The following is a 22,939-nucleotide window of genomic DNA, read 5'->3' on the forward strand; positions in this document are numbered from 1 at the left end:
ACCTCGGCGGGAGCGAAGAAGGATGCTCTGCAGGCTTCATTTTGTCCATCCTTAACTTTTCTCTAGTTATCACTGCACATACTGTCATAAAGACAATCCTAACATAGGACAAATATGGTAGAGTCAACTATCACTGCAGAGCATTAATTGCAACAGGCCACACCTGATTACACTTTTCCTTACTTGAATTACAACTATCTTAGACAACGTTAAGCAAATCCAGTTTCAAAGTTAATGCAGTACATAACGCTTAACTAATAACAAAAGCGAAAGTAAATGATTCTGGGGGACATGTTGCAGTCCCACAGAACCTTATTTTGTCCACAAGCAGCTGCTTGCCTAGTCCACCATCTGCTCCCCCGTTCCGTCCAGAAGTCCGTCCTGAGAGGAAGATAAATTCACGGCGTACGTCATCGCTGCCACTGAGCTGCCCACATCCTAACCAAGCCGCTGATTACGTTAAAGGGTCCACCCGCAATGGACACGGCCGTTCTGCCGCGGAGTGTAGAATCCTCAAGCTGCGAAAGACAAACATTAGGGGAATGTAAATTACTGCACATGGACATGTTTTACTTACATTCATATGCATCTACTTACAACGCCACTAATTTCATACGGGTTAAAGGAACCTTCAGGGTGGAGCCATTGTATCACCCAGGCAGCAGAGCTGTCGCTGCAGAACGCAAATGTGAAGCGGGTTATAGCTGACAGTAAGTCAGTGTTCCAATATACAGACCCACCACTCATAAAACAAGTTGCACCTAGTATTGCAATTTGGTATCCCATTTCCTCGCCGTATTGGCCACCGACCCATGTCTTCCGGAGTGTACTGTCGCAGTGGTCCAAACGCCGGAGAAGACATCATTGCGTACAGCATTTCGAGCTGAGGCATGGTCCCCAAATTAGAAACATACTAAAACTGCATAATTTTGGTTCATACATGGTACAACAAACAATAACAAGTCACGTTACCACGCGTTCCATAAGCTTCTCTCGGTCGCTGACCATATTCACGTCCGGGAAGGAGTCCATGTGGTACACGGTCTTCTCCCCAAATTCGACCACCATGCAGTACCCGTGCATGAAGATATCCTCGATGGGGATGAAGATCTGACAGCAGACGAAGAAAATAAAAAACTCCAAATTAGTTCCAATGGAGTCAGCATCCCTGAAAGTAATGCGAAATGTCAACAAGTCCGTATGGATCGAGACACAAACCCTGTTCAGGAATATTGTTGGTTTCAACCAGAAAAGCACGTATATCCCATTGAGCTCCACAACAGACAATCCCTTACTAACGTCATCCTATAATAAGAAATAAATATACTTAAGAATCCAGTATAATATGCAGATGTCGTTGCATTCTTGAGTTACCTACTCACAGCGAAGCTTGGAGGGAGACACCAAAAATAGGGATGCTTAAGGTGCTGTATAGAACAAGCGTTGCGCATGGCCACCATCTCCACGAAGGCTCCGTCAATGGGACGCCCAGGTATGAGGGATTGGATTTGCTGCCTTGTTAGTTTGTACTGGAGCATTCTCACAAGAGTGTCCCTGCAACAGATGCCATGGTTAATGTTGTTGTTCAAGGATGCAAAATTGTATAAACATCGCGCCAAAGTAATCAGGAATTATAACATACTCCATCGAATGACCATCCGAGAAAAGGAAGTTGAACAGGAGTGTCTCCGCTCGGTTAAAGTCCATCGCGTATGTTGCCTTATACTTCTACGTTAAACACACGGGGTTAAATGCAATTCAAACAATAACGCAAACATGGAGGAAGTAATTAAGGAGATGGTTTCTTCATACCCGTGTGTTAGCCGGCGAAGAGGTGGATTTGCCATGCTTAGCAGGTGCTGATCTGTTCACTTTGTCAGATGGGGATCGAAATAGCCTCTTTTCCTTCATAGCTGAAACGGTTGACTGTCTATTGGGACGGTCCTCGTCGGTGTCAGGAGCTAGTATCGGCAGAGTAGCATGACCACCGACTCGGACACCCATTGGTGTCACGTCTACCCCTGCACCGCAAGCAACACCACTTTCCTGGGACAAAATCTCAGCCGACTCAGGCGTGGCTTGCACGACGAATGCTGCTCCAGTCCCATCTTCTGCCCTACAAATGATGACTTAATGGGATTAGGTATCTACACATGTAACGTATAAGTGGAAGGACGTATGCAACACAATGTATCTGCCCCATGGATTTCCTTACCATAGCCTCGGAGGTTGCTGTGTCCCGCCGAAAACATTGAACAGGTTCGTTGGCTTCATCTCTCTTGAGTAAGGGTGTCTGACAATTTTTGGTAATTGGTCATGAAGCCTTGCTTAGTGTATGGTTGTCACTTGTTACGCTTTAAAGCAAGCCCTAAGGAATTGTGTTGGCGCTAAAATTTTCCCCCAACGTTGAAAAATGGCGCTTGCAACCCATGCCTCCCTTTAATCATCCAATTTTGTCGTTTTATGGAGCACTGTCTCATTAACGACATCCGTTTCAGATGAATCTACTGTTACACATGTGCTGTCTGTCTGAACTTGGTTTTTGTCGTCTTCTGTGGTTTCTCTCAAAAATACTAAAATGTACATATGAATAAAAACTAGATAATCACAACAACAAATGACAACAACAAATCTCAAAATTTATAAACGTGCCTCGTATTAGTCCTTGAGTCTATTTTTTGGTATAAAACCTTGACTAGAGCGCTGTTGTACAGTATCACATGTCATGTTAAAGCTTGTAAAATGATTAAGTTTGGGTTATTTGACTGCCAAAACCAAAACAATATAATTTTACAAAGTTTAGTGTGTCATCCGGCTGTCACGAACCGTGGACCGTGTACCGTAAACCATAGTCACGTCACCCTAAACCCTAAACCCGGATTCCTAATCGCTGACACCCTTAGCCGTGATCCCTAGCCGACATACCCCAGATCGTAAACCAAAAGCCGTGTACCGCAAACCAAGAGCACTAATCAGTGAACCCTAAACCCGAAACCACGTGAGCCCAATCCGGCCAACCTAACACTCATGGACCCGGACCCGAAGGCATGGCCTCCTTGACGACCCCGGACCGTGAAACCACCCGACCGGCTCACCTTAGCCGTTGCCCCTAAGCCATGAACCCCCGACAATGAACCGTAGACTGTGTGCCACGAACCGTAGCCACGTAACCCTAAACCCGGATTTCTAATCCCTCACACCCTTAGCCGTGATCCCTAACCGACATACCACAGAGCGTAAACCGGAGGCCGTGGACCGTAAACCAGGAGCACTAATCAGTGAACCTTAAACCCGAAACCACGTGAGCCCGACCCGGCCAACCTAAGACTCATGGACCAGGACCCCAAGCCATGACCCTCACACCCTTAGCCGAGATCCCTAACCGACATCCCACAGAGCGTAAACCGGAAGCCGTGGACCGTAAACCAGGAGCACTAATCGCAGTAATCAGTGAACCCGAAACCCGAAACCACGTAAACCCGACCCGGCCAACCTAAGAGTCATGGACCAGTTCCCCAAGCCACGACCCTCACACCCTTAGCCGTGATCCCTAACCGACATACCCCAGAGCGTAAACCGGAAGCCGTGTACCGTAAACCAGGAGCACTAATAGCAGTAATCAGTGAACCCGAAATCCGAAACCATGTGAACCCGACCCGGCCAACCTAAGACTCATGGACCAGGACCCCAAGCCATGACCTTGACACCCTTAGCCGTGATCCCTAACCGACATACCCCAGAGCGTAAACCGAAAGCCGTGGACCGCAAACCAGGAGCACTAATCAGTGAACCCTAAACCCGAAACCACGTGAGTCCGACCCGACCAACATAAGACTCATGGACCCGGACCCGAAGGCATGGCCTCCTTGACGACCCCGGACCGTGAAACCACCCGACCGGCTCACCTTAGCCGTTTCCCTTAAGCCATGAACCCCCGACAACGAACCGTAGACCGTGTGCCACGAACCGTAGCCACGTAACCCTAAACCCTAAACCCGGATTCCTAATCCCTTACACCCTTAGCCGTGATCCCTAACCAACATACCACAGAGCGTAAACTGGAGGCCGTGGACCGTAAACCAGGAGCACTAATCAGTGAACCCTAAACCCGAAACCACGTGAGCCCGACCCGGCCAACCTAAGACTCATGGACCAGGACCCCAAGCCATGACCCTCACACCCTTAGCCGGGATCCCTAATTGACATCTCGCAGAGCGTAAACCGAAAGCCGTGGACCGTAAATCAGGAGCACTAATCGCAGTAATCAGTGAACCCGAAACCCGAAACCACGTGAACCCGACCCGACCGACCTAAGAGTCATGGACCAGGACCCCAACCATTTCCCTCACACCCTTAGCCGTGATCCCTAACCGACATACCCCAGAGCGTAAACCGGAAGCCGTGTACCGTAAACCAGGAGCACTAATCGCAGTAATCAGTGAACCCGAAACGCGAAACCACGTGAACCCGACCCGGCCAACCTAAGACTCATGGACCAGGACCCCAAGCCATGACCCTGACACCCTTAGCCGTGATCCCTAACCGACATACCCCAGAGCGTAAACCGGAAGCCGTGGACCGCAAACTAGGAGCACTAATCAGTGAACCCTAAACCCGAAATCACGTGAGTCCGACCCGGCCAACCTAAGACTCATGGACCCGGACCCGAAGGCATGGCCTCCTTGACGACCCCGGACCGTGAAACCACCCGACCGGCTCACCTTAGCCGTTTCCCTAAGCCATGAACCCCCGACAACGAACCTTAGACCGTGTGCCACGAACCGTAGCCACGTAACCCTAAACCCTAAACCCGGATTCCTAAGCCATCAAAACCTTAACCATGATCCCTAACCGAAATTTGAAAAAATTTATGTTCCATATGAACTCTTTACAATACTGTCAGGTAAAGAAGTTTTGTAAACTACTGTTCTTGTTATTAGCAACCCTAAAACTAATTTTAAAAAAAATACTAATAAAAAATTAATATTCTTTTGACTACATAAACATACCATATATCTACCATCATCTTTGATCATGCAACACTAAACACCAAACCGCATGAACCATGAGCCATCGACCATGTCCTCACCCTCTCGATTTCAATTGGAACTGGATAATGACACCAGTTCCCCAGGGACTTTGTTAAATTTCATAATGAATACATTAATGTCAATTATTCGTTTTCACAACCTTCCACAAACACTTACAACCCTTTCGGCTACCACATTTATGATAGAAACTTGTGTGCTGTTTGATTTACTCCGTATTAAATGTTACACTTCAATCTCTAAATTAGTTTCAACCAGACGTGTAATGACTTTAAATTTAACTTCAATTGCATGCAATGCACTGTCAAACATCAAATTAACGCCAAGCTTCAAGACTATTTATGCAATGAAAAAACTATATCATATTCGAAGCTGCATGTAACGATAATTTTCATTTTTCCTGTGTGCCAACCCTTATAAACCACGCATAAAGAAATAGATTGTAACTATTATATAACAACGTAATAAAAAGATAAATGTCAGAGTCACGACCCAAAAAGTTGCATAATAAACCCTTTACCAGAAACCCTAAAACCGTCAACCATGAACCCCTAACCAAGAAACCCCAAACCCCATAAACAGTAAACCGTAAGCCCAAAACCAAACCAACATTATGCACGGCCGTGCAAGGTTTCCCAAGCATCCAGCCGCTCCCTCAGCCGAGCGTTCTCAGTCTCCAGTTCAGCGACACGAGAGTCCACGGACAGACTGGAGACCCGCTGCAACTCCATAAGACGTTCCCTGCAACTCTGAGCCACGTCGTAATTGAAGTCCAGGATCTCCTTCCCGGACTCTCCAACAACCGCGTACAGAGATGATAAAGCGGCATCTTGCCTGGCCATGCGTTCGTCGGCTGAGAACCTGCCGAAGGCCACAAAGTTGACTCCGTCCGGCGGTCCCTCCACATGCACCATATACTCATAATAGCGCTCGCCCTGGACATGTACGCAATCACGGGGCACAAACACTGGAGGCTCTGCCTTAAGGGCGTCGCATGCCCTGCGCAGCATCTGCTCAAGGTCCTCCATGATGACATACTGGTCAGGATTCACCATGGGGACAACCTTTGAACGTTCAAACGCGAAAAAACAATAACAATAAGTAAACCTCAACCATAACCGGGAAAAAACATAATGTAAAACCGCTACCATCGTCGCGGAGAGGGGCGCCAGGACCAGTTCCTCCGGAAGAACTACTTCCATCACCAACGCTGGGGGTCGACATTGTTCCAACCCAATAAACAGTGATTCACTCACAACAGGATGTAACAACCTTCAATCTTATTCACAAATTCCTCAGCGAAGTTATCTCAAACATCAAACTTATTTATATATGACATGCCTCATCACCTTCTCCAATCCTATTATGTATACACAGTTTTCTCATTGGACAGTCACACCGCTTCCCCAGGGCTTTAAATTCGATAATAAATGCATTAAGCTCACGTATCCGTTTTTCCCACCTTCCACCATAAGTTCAAGGCTTTTTTACCTCACATTAAACGCGTCACATTCTCTCTTCTCTATGTGATACACGAAACAATTTTCAAAAACACAAAATTCACATACATGATATTAAAAGCATTAACTATATAGATTACATACAAAATTAATTATTCATATATTAAACGTCAAAATATTTGCCCGAACGTTTAACATTATTCTGACTACACGTGGAAGAATCTATACTACTACAAGTTTCAAAAAGTATAGATAACTAACAACTTTTGTTTAACAACGTGTGAACAATGTAAAATAATAAGATTAATAGAGTAAATTTAATTAATAGCATTCCCCATACAGTTTTCAGTTTTCACTTTAATATAGTTACGCTTATTCTAACGTTTAATATTACGCATACATTACTCAGAACCTATCTGCTACACTCCAGTTCAGGATTCCAACAGGATCGGTGGACTTATAAATATGGAGGCACACTCCTTTGCCACACTCCAAATCCTAAACTCTAAACACATATCCCCATCCCCATCGAAATACGAACCAACAGGAACAAACTGAAAATGACAATCGACCGTTTCCTCAAATATCGCATTCCTTCCGAACGACATTTGGGTAGCAATAACCATTAAAGTTGCGTCAAACTCCATTCGCGACCTGTGCAGTTTCAGAATGACCTGTAAGGCTGCATGCGATGCGGGAGAGGCCGATATTGTTCACCGCAGTGTTTCCATCCCACCACCGCATGCCACGCCGTGGTGGTGGTGCCTCAACCCGGAGGCAAGGAGATTCTTTGATCGCTGCATGGCAGCTGGCCATCCAGAGCTTCTGTTTCGGGAGGCGCTTCGGGAACTCTTCATCAGACGTAACGAAAATGTTGGCCTCCAGATGCTGAATAGTGCAACAAGTACAGGCCATGCAGCAGCCAAATACGCACTGTCGATGACGTTGCTGCTTCGCAGGGACGACAACGAGGGAAACCAAAAAGGGATGGAACTGTATCGCGAGCTTGATGCGGCTGGTTCACTCGTTGATTGTAACGCAAGGTGTTTTTCAATTCTGACAATCTCGTGGCCAAGTGAGGTCCAAATGCCCCGAATAGAAGAACAACACACGGTGTGTGCCTCACCTAGGTGCTCCACCAGGGGCCACATGCCTCTCCTATATGAATATCGCAGACGTGCAGCAAAGCGAAACTCCGTCCATGCTTTCGGAGGGGCCGCTCATATCCCCTGCATCCAGTGTCGTGCGGACTACGACCTACTAGTCTTCGTCAACCTCCCATGAGTTGCTTATCTTCGTCAATCTCCCATGACTTGGGTTCCCATCTCTACTTAACGTTCTGGTGTTTACACTTTACCTGGACAAGTTCCGTACCAAATAATTCGATATTGACAAAAAATTTCGTTAACTAATTAACATTATTTACTTTGGTGGATGTTATCATGTTTGGAGTTATAAATTTCCATATAATTTTAGCAATAAAAAAAACACTAGTACCATTTAAAACCCAATTAATTTTGCAACAATTAAACTTAACATTGGATGTTTATTCATAAGGTCAATAACAAATATATTTTTTCACAAACTACAAACGTATTAATTACAACTTGTAAATTATACGTTGAATAAATGATAAACATAATTACTATAGCAAATCTAATATGCTCTACTACTATATAAATTATTAAATTAGTGAATACAACTTAATTACATATTAATTTTATATTTCATTTGTTATAATTATTTATTGAAACTTATATTTTATTTCATAATATTTATTTACTATACTATCTTCTTTTTATCGCTATATTCTTTAGGTAAAATTTATTAATGTTTTCAGATATTATGTACTCATATATACACTCTAATATTATTAACTTGAAAGATTACATATATTTATTTCTTTTGTTGAGTTATTTAAAGACTATATTTAACCGCTTTAGAAAAATAATACCAGAATCTCTATTTAAAATAAGATGAATATATTTATTTATAATATAAAATTTATATTCATTTTAAACTAATACGATTATGTTAATTTGAATAAAAAATTCTTAAAATCATAAAAATATTATGTCCTTTTAATTCTTTTAACCTCCTATTTTTGACATAATTTACGAATAATTTAATATCAATCTAACAATAAAATAAATTTAAATTAAAAATAGAATTTAGCCTAAATGGAATCTAATGCTGATTCTTTTCTCTCGCCTGAGGCTAAGTTTTGGTTGTATATTATAAATAGAAAGGAAGGATATAGAAAAGAAAGAAAGGGAAGAAAAAAAATTGCGTATATTTTTTTCTCTAGAAATGATTTGTTGAAAAGAATACAAGAAGCAAAGAAATGTTTCGGAAGGACAATTTTACCTATATATTTTAAATTATATACAAAAAGGTTAAGGAGTAATGTTGGAAGTACAGAGAGGGATTTAGTTTTCTCTCCATTTTCTCTCCATTCTTGGAAGAAAAATAAATTCGTGGGTCCCACCAATTATTTTCCATCCATTTTCCTTTCTCTCCCATGTATCTCCCCGCAAATTATAAGAAACTGAAGAGAATTGTGGCAACAACATGACTAAAATTACACATTTATCCATAATCTTAAATAAATTATAATTTATGTATAACATATAAAAGAGTATAAAATGATTTTATACTATTTTAATTTTCTTTCTTCTCACTTTTATTTCCATCCAAAGAAAAGAAATTTTTCTCTCTATTATATTCCATCCGTTTCTCTTAATCCAAACAACATACAAATAACTCTACTTTTTTTTTTTTGGCTTTCCACTCATTTTCATTTTATCCATTTTCTCTTAATCCAAATAACATACAAATAACACAACTTTTTTTTGTCTTTCCACTCACTTTCTTTCCTCTCATTTTTTTTCCTTTCATTTTCCTTTCTATATCCAAACAAAGTGTTAAAGAGCACTAAAAACTCCAAACAACTTTACAGCATCAAATCACGTCCCCTTTAGTTTTTAAATTGACTTCTTTTTTTCATCCATGACAGTACAAAACTAAGAAATAACTTATAATTTGTATATGTCAACTTAAATAAACTATAAAAGCAAATAATATTCAAAAGTTATAATCACTTGTTCTTTTATAACCATTCGGTTTTTTTATATATTGGTTCAACCGAAACCCTGTCCTTCATCAAACCAAGATTAGGCTAGTTTCTGCTCCTTGCAAAACGACACATGTAAGCCCCACATTCGATCACTTTCCAACCGTTGGAAATTTTACAGTTGCACAAATTGAATTTCGTGTTCAAATCACAAGAGCCATCTTCGTTGGGTTTAAAAACCACCAAATCCAACCTCCCATCTTAAACAAACTCAACACAGCTTTCCTTTCGAATCTCAACATGGTCCATGCCAACAAGAAATACTATGTTGTTTTTCGTGGGAGGATCCCTTGTATCTATAGTTCCTGGCCGGCCTGTCATAGCCAAGTTAACGAATTTAGCGGCAACCTCCACAAGTCTTATGAAACCTTCGACAAAGCTCGTATGGCGTTCGAACAATTCCTATCTGCCAGACGATTACAGAGTCAGCTCACCAACAATGGTCCTCTACTACATCAAATTCATCCAACAACCATTCAGCAGAACCCATCACCAATTCTTGACCAACTACTCCCTTTCGAGGAAGGCATACATGGTCATCGTCCAATGGAACAAGGAGACAACCACCCAATTGTCCGTCAACACAACCAATCCAACCAAATGCAGCAGCAACAAATTTCCTACCCGTGGATCCTATTTATCTTCGTTAGCATCTTGGTCCTATACTTAGCTCTGGTAACGAAGTAGGCTCCTCTTAACCTTAAAGCACTACCTACCACCATCTGTTACCTACATTGTAGCAGGCTTACTTTTCATTGTCTTCGTTTGTTTACTCTTTAACATATATTATATTGTCTTAATTAATCTAATACTCAGTTCACGCATAACATCATGTTATTATTCCAGCCTAACTGTCATTAAGTCAGCAAAGTATAATTATTCATACGTGATTTTAGTACTTTAACCCTTAATCCATTTTACCTCATCCTCTGTTTACGACACTTGAACACATACGGGACATGCATTCCAAAAGCCACCCCACGACAAATTTTCTTCTGTACACTGTGTAACCACAGGCACAGCCGTACAGTCCAAGCCAGTCCACAGAAAAAGACAAAACAAAAGTAAGCATAACCTTCTTCTCATGCAGGGATATCTCTGCCAATATTTAAAACAACCACTGCACAATAACGACAAAAAAATTTGAGGGTCAAACAAATGGGATTCCACCCAAATCGTACTTCGCTGTATTATAAGGTAACATTGTTAATCATAACATGATCATCAGTAATTAACACAATTTTCCCACATTATACCCTAAACCTTGCCATTCAACAACAAACTAAAACACATTACATACTACTTTGCGATTTGGTCACCAAAAATAAAGGACACACAACAATAACTGAACGATTACAACATAACCAAACACCAACGACACATTCAGAACACACACATCAAACTCTTTCTCCTTCGACATGGCGTATTACAAGGGAATCGTAACTGGCCTTCAGCCTCTCGTAAGATTCTTCCAGTTGACCTACCCTGGCCCGAAGCGCGTTATTTGAGTCGCCAAGAAGCTTCGCCTTTCTGTAATTATAATTCCGAATCTCTTTTCCAGTTACATCAAGCAACACGCATAGCATCTCATAAGCAACATCTTCTCTTGCAGCTTTTTCAACCATCGAGAAACGACCAGTGACAAATAGCTCTATCTCAAATGGATGCCCAGGAATGACAACCGTGAAGCCAAAGAACGGGCCTTGTTCTCCGACAAATTGTTCCACCTTGAAGAAACAGGGGCAAGGGATCTCTGCCTCTAGGCAAACTTTCAACATCCACTTCTCCATGCTGCTCACAACTGTAAAATCCGCGTTAAGCTCCTCGGCTGGAATTACAGGAAGCCCTTTGGCACAGTCATCAAACAACAAAAATCGCATAAATTAATAAATTTCCAAACCAAAAAACAATTAATAACCGGACATAAATTGATCAGAATAAACAGCACTAACAGATCTTTAACTCGAATAAAATCACATTCGATCACTGCAAACCATAGCTACACTAATTATTGAAGACCAAATGCCATTTTAGAAGTCTTACATGAAACAACTGGCCAGCAAGGATAACCGCCGCCGGAGATAGCCAATTTCTTGCCGCCATCTTCATCCGCCCCGACTCCTGCAGTCTCACCACAACCACTTTTCTCAGCACAAATGGATGACATCCTCGCTTTGAAGCACGAGCAAGCGTGTTCAAAGCTATTGAATCCGTGAAACTCATGAAACGTAAAATCCACAACTTGCTGGTTTGCCTCCTCCCAACTCGTGTATACACCAGGCTTGTGCCCCTTCGTAACGACAATAAACAAGAAGCGTTGCATTTTCTCCTCCATCTCTCCTATCCTTCAGAATGAAGTGTTGGAATGTGAACTCCATGCGCCTATATATAAACATTTTTTGTCCATTCAAAAATAGGTGCTTGGTTGTAACCCTTTTTTCTTTTTTTTGGTCACACATGGTTATTAGCGTTTCATCAAATTCATGAATTTTTTTTTTTTGTTTTTGGGATGGGGATTCATGAAGTTCAATTCCTCCATGGAATTTTTTTTCCGTTCCCTTGAAATTTACTATTTTTTGGAATAAAAAAAATCCAGCCCACAAATTTTAACACAATTTGGGCCCTAACTGGACCAAACAAACTCCTTTCCCTACCAAAAAAATCAGTTCCGGTCCCACCCCATAATTTTGTGTCAATTACAAAGCAGCCACCAAGGGGGGCCAAATTCAAACTCCCCCATTAACCCCTCCCTCCCTTCACCGGTTAATATTGGACCTGACACATGCCACCTCACCGTAGTTCATCCATGCGTGGCACTCTCTTAAGTTGGACACCGAAGCAGAAAGGACATGATGCACCAATCTCCTCAATTAGACCGGTGCATGCTATAACTCACCGAATGTTAAATTCAGAAATGGAAACTTTTTAACCACAAAAATCTGACATGTGTTAGCTATCATAGTTTTTGTATAGGGTCGCTCTACTGTAAAGATCAAAGTTGGGAAAGATGTAAAGATATTATTTTTTTTTCCTAGAGATGAGACACGTGTACTGTTGGGTTGCATAACGGAGGGAGCTGCGAGAGTAAATATTCGGTGTAGGCTTAAATGGAGTGAGCATAGCCATTTTTATAAAAATAGCTTGAGCTGTTGATTTAGGGATGGTTGGGCGTGTGGGTTTTTATCGGGTGTGGGCCTTGGAGAAAGTAGATTTTTGGACAGCCCCCAACCTCCCAAAATATTATGTATTAGTGAGTGGGGAGAGATGTATTATTTCCACTATCCAGCATGGTCCTGAAAAATGGGGGAGCCCAAAAATGTTAATCTAGTAGTGCCATACTTAGGTATTTAATATTCGTTATTTTACCAAAATTTTCATTAACAATTTTTTTTATATTTTACTATTAATTTTTCGATATATATATATATATATTATTTTAACATTAAATAAAAAATTTTAGTAAGATTATTTTTTAATATCAATATATATTAATTGTTATACATATTAACAGTGGTAAAATTTTTTTATTTAATGTTAAAATAATAAATATTGATATAAAAAAATTAATAGTAAGATATAAAAATAATTGTTAACAAAAATTTTGATAAAATCATAATTTAATAATTAAAAAATGATTGAAGGTTAGGTATCTTAGAAAAAATAATTTAATTATTAATTTTTAAAAAAATATTTTGGTAAAAATACAATTTAATCAATAAAAAAATAATTTATTAAAGGATATTTTGGTAAGCAAAATTTAATGGTAAAAAATAAAATATTTGTTAATGGGTATATTTTTTCAAAAAATTAATTATTTTTTCTTAAAAATAGATAAAGTTAATACTAGTTAACACAAAAAATTTAAAATTGATTAAAGAGGAGATTTTTTAAAGGTTGGAAGAGAGAAAAATGTACATTTATAAAATAGAGGAGAGAAAAGTGTCATTTTAGCATCTCAGATGGGAGGGAAGTGGAATTTTCTCTTATATTTATTATTAGCTTTTTATAATATAATATATTGATTCTATTAGTTAAAGTAAATTAAACAAAAATTAACCATAAATAATAATAATAGTAAAAATGTAACACCTAACTACACAGAACTTTATGTCTAAGTAGTAAATCAATGGTAGTGAGGTATCACGATTTCTAAAAACAAAATACATACATATATAATAGAAGGAATATGATATACTAGGAGCCCGTGAAAAAAAGACATAAGCAAAATTGCATCATACATATAGCCATTCACTATCCCCAACAACAACCAATTTCAATCCACACTTATCCTAGGGTCAACTAACCTAGGCATTCACATAACTTTACATAATGCCTACTCGAAACTCAAACCCGTACCTTGAATGTCGGTGGTTCCAACCCTTGAAATCTTGCCTAGCTCAATCTCCAAGTTCATCACCATTACAATAATTCATGCCGATTACCTTCACTTACCTCATAGGGGGGGGGGGTTTCTCACCCTATTACGGCCTCCGGCCCAATATCCAAATCAATTAACAATAAAATCAATAAACAACATTGACTTTATAATGTTCAAACACGTTTTAACTAATTTCAGCCCATTTGCTGCCCTAATCACAAAATTCACAAGGGACGGTCTAGTGTACAGATGCAAGTTGGAAAAGGCATACATAGAATTTGTTTATTGAGAGAGGACACATGTGACATTGGGTTTATAATGGAAAAGACTTCGATGGTGCGGAATTCGATGTTGGCTTAGAAGACTTACAAGGGATGAGCCTAGCTGATACTATTCAATAACGAGAGATATGGAATCAGGACTGCATTGAGGACTGCATTGATGGGTGGTTCATTGTGGCTGTGGGCTTTGAAAAAAAATTATTTTTGGGTCAACTTCGAAAGAAAAAAAAAATTATGAGTTAGTGTGGGAAAAAGGGAAACAGTCTGCAGCACTAGTTTCCTAACCAAAATCCCACCCACTTTCTTCTCTATATGCCAACATGATTTTACATCCTAAAAGCTCGTTTACTCACCGTACGTTTAAGTTAGTTGCTAGTTATTATTGATTTTTCCATAATTTTCTCTAAATAAATACTGAGAATATTAAAATAATTATTCTAATTTTTTTTGTACTGTTTGTTATTTTAATTTTTTATAATCTGTGTTCCTATTAAAAATAATAAATTAAATAAAATATTAATTATAAATAATAATAATAATAAAAATATAACTTGTAAAAAATTATAACCTAAAATAATAATAAAAATAAGATTATTAAGAATATTTAAAATGAATACGTTATTTTATATATTATTTTTTATTTAATAAATAAATATTAAATTTTACTATAGAAAAATACTTAACAAAATTGTCAGTTTTTATATTTTTTTAATTTTATAAATAAATATTAATTTTTATTATAATAATAAATAATTATAATATACTAAAATAGAGTGCTATAAAAAAATACTATATAAAAAATATTAAAAAAATATTAAAAAAATTAAATATACTTAAAAAAAATATTATATTTTAATATTATATTTTTTATAATTAATTAATTATTTATTTAGAAGTGATTTTAACTAATATTATCCAACTAATATTTATTTTATCAAAATTCATTTTAATAAAAATTGCCAAACATAAATCATGTTAACACAAATTCAATTCTACTCAAAATCAATTCTACAAAATCACCTCCATTCAAACTCCAGTTTGCCCAACGCAAACACACACTAAATCTTCAATGTTCAGCAAAAATTTAGTCCGGGCGCATTTCTTCTTTCACTTCTTTAACTTTGTTCGATTTTATTTGGGTCATAGAACGTTTTTTTTTTTTTGTCAACCGTCAAACAACACATAATTGATTTATGTTCCAGTATGCTTGTAACGCATGCCATCCTTTCAAACATGATGCCCCACGGGTCACGGCCCACCCATATCCAAGGCCACACATGGAGCCCATCCAACCACGGCCCAATCATCCACATCCTCCCGCAGCAACCTCTGTCCAAACGGAGCCAATTCCCTTCCCATGCATCAGCTACTCGGCTACATGATGGCTTCATGTTACACCGTTCAGCAATCAATCACAAGTGGCTCCCCGTAGACACCTATCAGCACCAAATAGCCCCAGAAGGAATATCTGTATCCTCACATCTGTATACTATAAATTCCCTTTTGTATATTGTCATTGCTCCTTTATGATTGTGCCAACTGTACTGTTGAAACTCTCATTTGACCTTCATTCTTATCCCAATCATTTATACTAAAATGTTGTCTCTCTTTCCTTTTTTTGACTCCAAGTAACAGCAGCCTAACAAAATAAAGTGGACTCAGGGGACATTGCTACCCAACCTTAATTTTGGGTTTTATACTTGTAAATTCTTAATCCTTCCAACAACATTTAAACACATATATCAAATCATATTAATAATTTAAATTATTAATTCATAATATAACAATTACTTGTCATTATTAAATATTAATAATTTTAACTTTAAACTCAATAATTTTACCTCTCACTACAATCAAAATTATAATCTTATAGACACAAAAAAAAATTATAATATTATTGTCCTTTTTTTTAGGTATTATTTTTTTAAGTAAAGTATCGTTTTTGTCCCCAACGTTTGTGGTAAGTTTTAAAGTTATCCCTAATGTTTCAGTTGTTCTATTTAAATCCCTAACTTTTTAAAATTGGTTCAATGTTGTCCTGCCCTTAGAAATCTGTTAACAGAATTGACGGCGGGACAAAATTGAGACAATTTTGAAACGTTAGGGACTTAAATAGAACGAGAACGTTAGAGACAAAAATGATACATATAAATAAATTTTAATTTTATCCTTCAATAATATCAATTTTTTATTGTACATAATAATATTCAATTATTTTTAATTACATCTAAGTAAATTACACTTAATCACATTACTTTCATTCTAAATAAATTTTTTTATATTAACTTATAACTTTAAGTGTAAAATTATAAAAAAAATGAATTTATTTAGAATAAAAGTAATGTGGTTAAGTATAATTTACTTAGGCGTGATTAAAAAAAATTGAATACTATATACGGTAAAAAATTAATATTATTGAAAGATAAAACTAAAATTTGTTTCTTTGTATCGTTTTTGTTCTCAACGTTTTCGTCCTATTAACGTTTCAAAAACCTCACAATTTTGTCCTGCCGTCAATTCTGTTAACGAATCCCTAACGGCAGGACAACATTGAGTCCATTTTAAAACGTTAGAGACTTAAATAAGACGATTGAAACGTTAGGAACAACTTTAGGACTCACCCCAAACGTTGGGACAAAAATAATATTTTACTCTATTTTTTTTTTGTAAATGAAAAAAGGTTAAATTAGTAATTTTCTCAAAAATACAAAAAAAATGTGATTTAAAAAAAAAGAATTTTCCTAAAGAGTCCACTTAATTATTAAGAAACTAAAACTAAAGTGAAAAAAATATATAGATAAAATACGTTTATAGAATTTAATTTTGATAATATATATAAAGAATTTTACTATCATTAATTAGATTTATCGATTTAAATGAATTTTTCAAATAATGTATTTAAAAATGAGTTATTTGTTTGAATATAATGTAGAAATAAAGAGTTAAATAATATCCGTATAGATGCATAATGGTGAGTGAAACGAAAAGAAACGCAGGTGGGTAGAGCGGGAAAATTGAGCATTCAAACAGCAAAATCCGAAACCCTTCTTTTCTGATCTCTCATTTTCATTCTGCATTCAAATGGAAGCTCCGCATCTGAAGCTGGTAATGCTTAAAGGTCCTCGACAAGGTGAATCCTTCGAGTACCGTCCCGGAACCGCCGTCAAGATTGGCCGTGTCGTCCGCGGCAACACCCTCGCCGTCAAGGACGCCGGCATCTCCACCAAACATCTCTCCATACTCACCGAATCTGGCCAATGGGTTCTCCGAGACCTCGATTCCTCCAACGGCACCATTATCGACGCTGTCAAGATCCCTCCCAACACCCCTTTCAACCTCTGCGACGGCGCCACCATCAAGATCGGAGAGCGTACTTCCATCCACGTCGTCTTCGTCTACCATCACGACAAAGCTTCGGCTGCCGTACCGCCCCAACCCAAGCGAAACCCCTCGCGTCGCTGTCGATCCGCGAAAGCTGAGGTTCAGAGCGTTGAAGAGAACAGCGATGATGCTGAGGGATCTGAAATTGTGCCTTCACCCGAGAGTAAACGTGCGACCCGAAATCGGAAGAACAATAAACTCCGTGTTGCTGTTGATGTTGCAGTTTCGGAATCGGGCGCTATGGATCTCGATGCTCCGATTGAGAAGCCGAAGAAGACCCGGGGTAGGAAAAAGTTTGTGGTGGTGGAGGAAGCCGAAGAAAAACAATATGCTCCGATTGAGATTTCCGAGTCGATTGCAGTGAATGCTGCTCCTGTAGAGAGCGTAGTGGTGGTGGAGGAACCGAAGAAGACTCGGTTGACCCGGAATTCAAATAAAAAGAAAAGTGTGGTTGAGGGTTCTGATTTCAGTGCAGTGAATGCTCCGTTAGAGAATGTTGTGGTGGCAGAACCGAAAAAAAGCATGCTAACCCGGAGTTCAAAGAAAAAAGGAGGCTTAATTGATGAGATTACTGCTTCTGCTGTACCAGAAGAGAAGGTGACGGTGGAGGAATCCACAGAAACCTGGGTAAGCCAAGATTCGAAGAAAGGGAAAAGCGCAATTCGAATTAGTCCTGCTCAAAACTCAGAATTGGAGGTTAGAGTGGAGAATGTTGAGCCAGAGGAAACAATGGATGGGGATAAGAGTAAGGAATTGGAGGAAGAATGTGCTGCTCAGGCTTTTGAAATGGAGCAGGATGATAAGGTTAATGAGGTAGAGGAAGTTCAAGGTTCTCGATTGGAGGGTGATGAGATTGATGATGATGGTGGTAGTGGTGAAGATGGAAACAGTGTGAAAGAGGGCGGCGAAGATTGCAGCATGCAGAAGGAGGATGTGGATTGGGCTGATTTTGAGAAGATGACTCTTGGTGAGTGGTTTGATTTCTTGGAAGTTCATTTGCCCAAACAGATTATTGATGAAACAGAAGAGATGATAGAGTCCATGAAAAGCAAAGCTGAGAGGCTCCGCGAGTATATTATGCAGCACAAGACAGAGCAAAGATAGCAAAAGTAAAATCCCCCTGTAATACATAGCATTATCATTAAGCATATGCTTTCATTTTTTTTCCTCCTTGATTTCACTAGTTAGTTCACTTGTTTGCTGTAAATATTATTAAGAACTTTAATGTTAATCAGGAAAACAAATGTGCTATATAGGGATGAGAAGATGCACGTGCATTGATGTTTGGTATCTATAGATGATGTTTTAGGAAACTGCTACTGAATTGGGTTGAGGATGTTAATTCTTAATTAACGGTGTGAGATTGGAATTTTGTAACTTGTAAGCAGCTTTAGTAGTAGACCTCTGCAAAGGATGTATTGGGGATTGTAATGAAATGTTAGCTCTTGAGTCTTGACAGGAGCGAGTGAGACTCCAGTATGTTAACTCTTTTTGTGTATTTGTGTTATTACTTAATGCTTTATGCATTGATTCACCACACTACTAGTAGCTGCAACCTCAGAATTATAACTCAAATAGGCATATCTGACAAATCTGGAAAGAAAAAGTTGCAATAAGAAACAATCCTTAGATCATGTTGCATATACTATATACAGACAACAGAGCAAGTTTGGTTTTAAATTGTCTCCTAGTATTGCCTGTCTCTGCATAATTGGGGATGCAAATGATGTGATGAACTGATTCCACTGATTCCCTGGAATATCATCATTAAGCTCCCATAAAGCATTGGCTGGTCTTACCATGTTTATTACTATGAAATGAATCCAGTTATTTGGACATAATAGGGTGTTTAGATATGCATTCGCCTGGCCTTAATAGGATAGACCTGAAACAGCTTGGGATTTAGATATTAGATTGCATTTGTTTTTGAGAACGGGATAAGACAAGACATTAAGAACAAGATGTAAATGACAGAGACACAAAATTTTGTATCCTTGTATCCTGATAAACTAGAACAAATTATGAAAATCTAATTTATTCTCATTTTTTTCATTAAAAATTTGCGACAAAAAATATAATAATAAAAAATATAATTATAAAAAATTAATTAGAATAATGAAAGAAAAAATGAAAAATAAATTGTGTCCTTTGTTAGTGTCTCTATATCCTTCTTGGATAGATACAAAATACACTAATTGAGTGTCTCTGGACACATTATCTTTGTCTATGTCTCTTCTGTCAAATACAATTTTATGTATATGTAAACAAATGCAGCCTTATATACTGTCAACATAACAGGGCAATCAAACTGAAACGTGTTTTTTTGTTTGCATTAATAGATATTATTAGAGTTTATTAAGTACTGTTGTACTTACTGTGATTCAACTTACATAGCAGTAATATTAAGTTCTTGATTGTTATTTCCTTGTATTTTATTGCTGCACAAGGCTAATATACATAGTGATATCTTCCTCTCACTCAATGGCTATTCTTAATTATATTTAAGGGGGTTAAGCATATTTGTTTTTGTCTATACTGATCTGTTAACGCAATTGCAGAAACATGTTCTTCAATACTGAATAGGGTTTAATCCCCAAATATGTACAAATTCAGAAATGTATAGAAATACTGCCTGTGATTACATAGTGAGAGTAATAAAACCATACTTCGTAGAGATAGCTACTCATCAGACAATAACTGAATCTGGAAGCCAACATGGAGGATTATATAGCAATTAGCAAATAGATTAAGGTTGAATGGTGGTTCTTTGAAAATAGATTTATTTCAATAATCACACAAACAAAATATACACATAAATGAAATCCTTTTATTAGAAAAGTAAACATGTTGGTTATAAAGTGAGGGAGAAATATTTTGATTTTTAAAATGCAAACGTAAAAGCTCTGGTTAAATCACTTACCATCTTTATTAATACACATTGGCTGGAAAATAATGTTATCGATTTTCATTTTATTTGGTAATTTGATATGTAATAGTTATTTTGGTTGCTTAACGTATACGCATAAATCATTTTGATACTTGGGCACGCATTCCATGCACCATGTGTGTTTAGCTGATCAGTGTGCTTACTATTTAACTTTGGCTGATTGGTGTGCCTGGTAAGGAGAGTTGTTGGATTTTTTTTTGTTTTTTAATCTAACGGTAGAGATCATCTTATTATTTATCTCTTTTGATTGGTTACTGAATATTTTTTACAAATTTTGTGTCATAGGGGTCACTTTAAAAAATTTGATTTTTTAGTAGTTATTGTTATAGATCTAATATCTATTTGGGTTAATAATTTAATATAACAAAAATTTATGAATTTGAAAATTTAAATTAATTAGAGTTAATTATTCTATTTTATATTAAACTAAAAAACGATGAAGTCTAAATTATAAACCCTAAATAATTAATAAAATATTAATTTTTATAGCATCTTAATTAATAAAAATATTATTTTTTTACAACATTTTACTGTAATTAATACTCTAAACAATTAATAATTTTTTATGATATATTACTATAATTAATAAAATTAATCTAACATAATTATTAAATTTTCATTAATAAAATTACTCAAAATAATAATTAATTTCTTAAGTTATATTACTATAACTTATAAAATTATTCTAAAAAATTATTAATTTTACATGACATTTTATTAATTATATAGTAAAATATTATGTAAAATTAATAATTTTTTAAAATAATTTAATAAGTTATAATAATATAATTTAAAAATTTTAATTTGTTTGTAACTTTATTAATTATAATAATATAATATAAAAATTAATAAATTTATAAAATAATTTTATTAATTATAATAATATGTCATAAAAATTTATCAATTATTTAGAGTATTAATTATATTAAGTTATTATAAAAAATTAGTATTTTTTATATTAATTTTATTAAATTTTTTTGTAACAAAATTAAAACAACCAAACAAAAACAGAAAAACAATCCAGATTTGCGCTGCGACAGTTATTGTAGTGCCCTCATCGTCAACTACTGCATCGTCTAAACCCGTGTGGTGCCTTTCCTTTCTTACTCTCACGTAACTATATATAAAGCATTCATTAAATACTTCCATAGCTCCATGTGAAAGTAATATAACCACTTCAAATAACAGACTATTTACTGGCACTGATTCATCCAACAATGACGACACAACCGTGAAAGAGTGTCAGGGCATGATTCAAGAGAGCCTCAAAGGTTAAAGACCTAAGTTTCTTTTCTCTCATATTTTAACTTTAGTGTTTTTCACGTTTTTTTTTTTTTTTCATTTAGCAAACTAAATCTTATTTTCAGATTGAGAGAAGCAAAAATAGAGATGAAAAGCATAAGGTTCAGCTATCAGGACTCTATTATCTAATGAGTAAACTGTAAAACTAAAACTAAAACTAAAGGTGTAAGTTAAAAAATTATAATATGACCCCTCTTTTTTAATACGATTACCAAATAAATCTCAATAAAAAGTAAAATTTTTATTTGTAAATGTTTAGGCGCACCGATAAGCCAAACAAATTTTTGGCGTTTCAATGTCCAAAAGAGGCCGGCGTACCGAATCTGTGCCCTTGATACTTGTAGGTTTTACTGAGTTAAAGTAGTCAATGTATGTAACAAATGCGACTCAGATACGAGTAAATTGATTTGACTCACATTAAAAGGACTAATTTGGACCAATGTTTTTCACATACAAAAGTTATTTTTGACTTGTTTATTTTTTTCGGTAAATATTTTTGACTTGTTTAATTGATAAGAAACATAATAAAATTAGAGTAATACTACGCATTTAAGTTTTTTTATGAATTAAGTTAAATCAAATTAAAATAAAATTAGAGTAATGCTTCAATTTTTTTCACTCGCCGCTCGAAAGTCTTCCACCAGCTTTCAGAGACAAAAATTCGATTTGGAATTTTGACTGTCCGACCAAAGTTAAGGTCTTTACTTGAAAAGCTCTCTATAATGGCTTTTCGGTGAAACATCGACTGCATGCCCATATTCAAACTATCCCTGCGATATGCCTAAGATGTGAAATGGAGGATGAGACTTTGACCCATTACTTGCTTACCAGCAATTATTCGCGACAAATGTGAAATTACATGGGGCTCTTATTCAACAGTTCAAATAGAGTTGATGGAAAAGATAATTTTTGTAATTGGTGGAGAAAAATAAAGTTAAAGATAAAGCAGGAAGGCTCTAATAAGAAGCAACAAAGTCTTCTTGCCATGGTGCTAAGGAGGATTTGGTTA

General features: G+C 37.0%; 4 protein-coding genes across 4 annotated transcripts; 2 read left to right on the forward strand and 2 right to left on the reverse strand.

Annotated features, from left to right (window-relative positions):
- Positions 1 to 410: 410 nt before the first annotated feature.
- On the reverse strand, positions 411 to 2,274 carry LOC148572503 (uncharacterized). The gene is made up of 9 exons (XM_088507550.1): positions 2,216 to 2,274; positions 1,813 to 2,116; positions 1,643 to 1,728; positions 1,383 to 1,554; positions 1,219 to 1,305; positions 973 to 1,110; positions 762 to 883; positions 598 to 673; positions 411 to 518 (listed from the first exon to the last, which is right to left on the reverse strand). Exons 1-9 carry the CDS (start codon positions 2,272 to 2,274, stop codon positions 411 to 413), a joined length of 1,152 nt encoding a protein of 383 aa, XP_088363676.1.
- Positions 2,275 to 7,177: 4,903 nt separating this feature from the next.
- LOC148572504 (uncharacterized) lies at positions 7,178 to 7,792 on the forward strand. Its single transcript, XM_088507551.1, has one exon. The coding sequence runs from the start codon at positions 7,178 to 7,180 to the stop codon at positions 7,790 to 7,792; it is 615 nt and encodes a 204-aa protein (XP_088363677.1).
- A 3,246-nt stretch (positions 7,793 to 11,038) lies between these two features.
- LOC148572505 (uncharacterized) lies at positions 11,039 to 11,976 on the reverse strand. Its single transcript, XM_088507552.1, has 2 exons — positions 11,685 to 11,976; positions 11,039 to 11,487 (listed from the first exon to the last, which is right to left on the reverse strand). Exons 1-2 carry the CDS (start codon positions 11,974 to 11,976, stop codon positions 11,039 to 11,041), a joined length of 741 nt encoding a protein of 246 aa, XP_088363678.1.
- Positions 11,977 to 17,289: 5,313 nt separating this feature from the next.
- On the forward strand, positions 17,290 to 19,166 carry LOC107634674 (FHA domain-containing protein At4g14490-like). The gene has a single exon (XM_016338101.3). The coding sequence runs from the start codon at positions 17,382 to 17,384 to the stop codon at positions 18,783 to 18,785; it is 1,404 nt and encodes a 467-aa protein (XP_016193587.1). The 5' UTR covers positions 17,290 to 17,381; the 3' UTR covers positions 18,786 to 19,166.
- Positions 19,167 to 22,939: the final 3,773 nt, after the last annotated feature.

The sequence above is a fragment of the Arachis ipaensis genome, chromosome B3 (genome assembly GCF_059453495.1).
Source record: "Arachis ipaensis isolate K30076 ecotype BB chromosome B3, ASM5945349v1, whole genome shotgun sequence".
NCBI classification, from domain to species: Eukaryota; Viridiplantae; Streptophyta; class Magnoliopsida; order Fabales; family Fabaceae; genus Arachis; species Arachis ipaensis.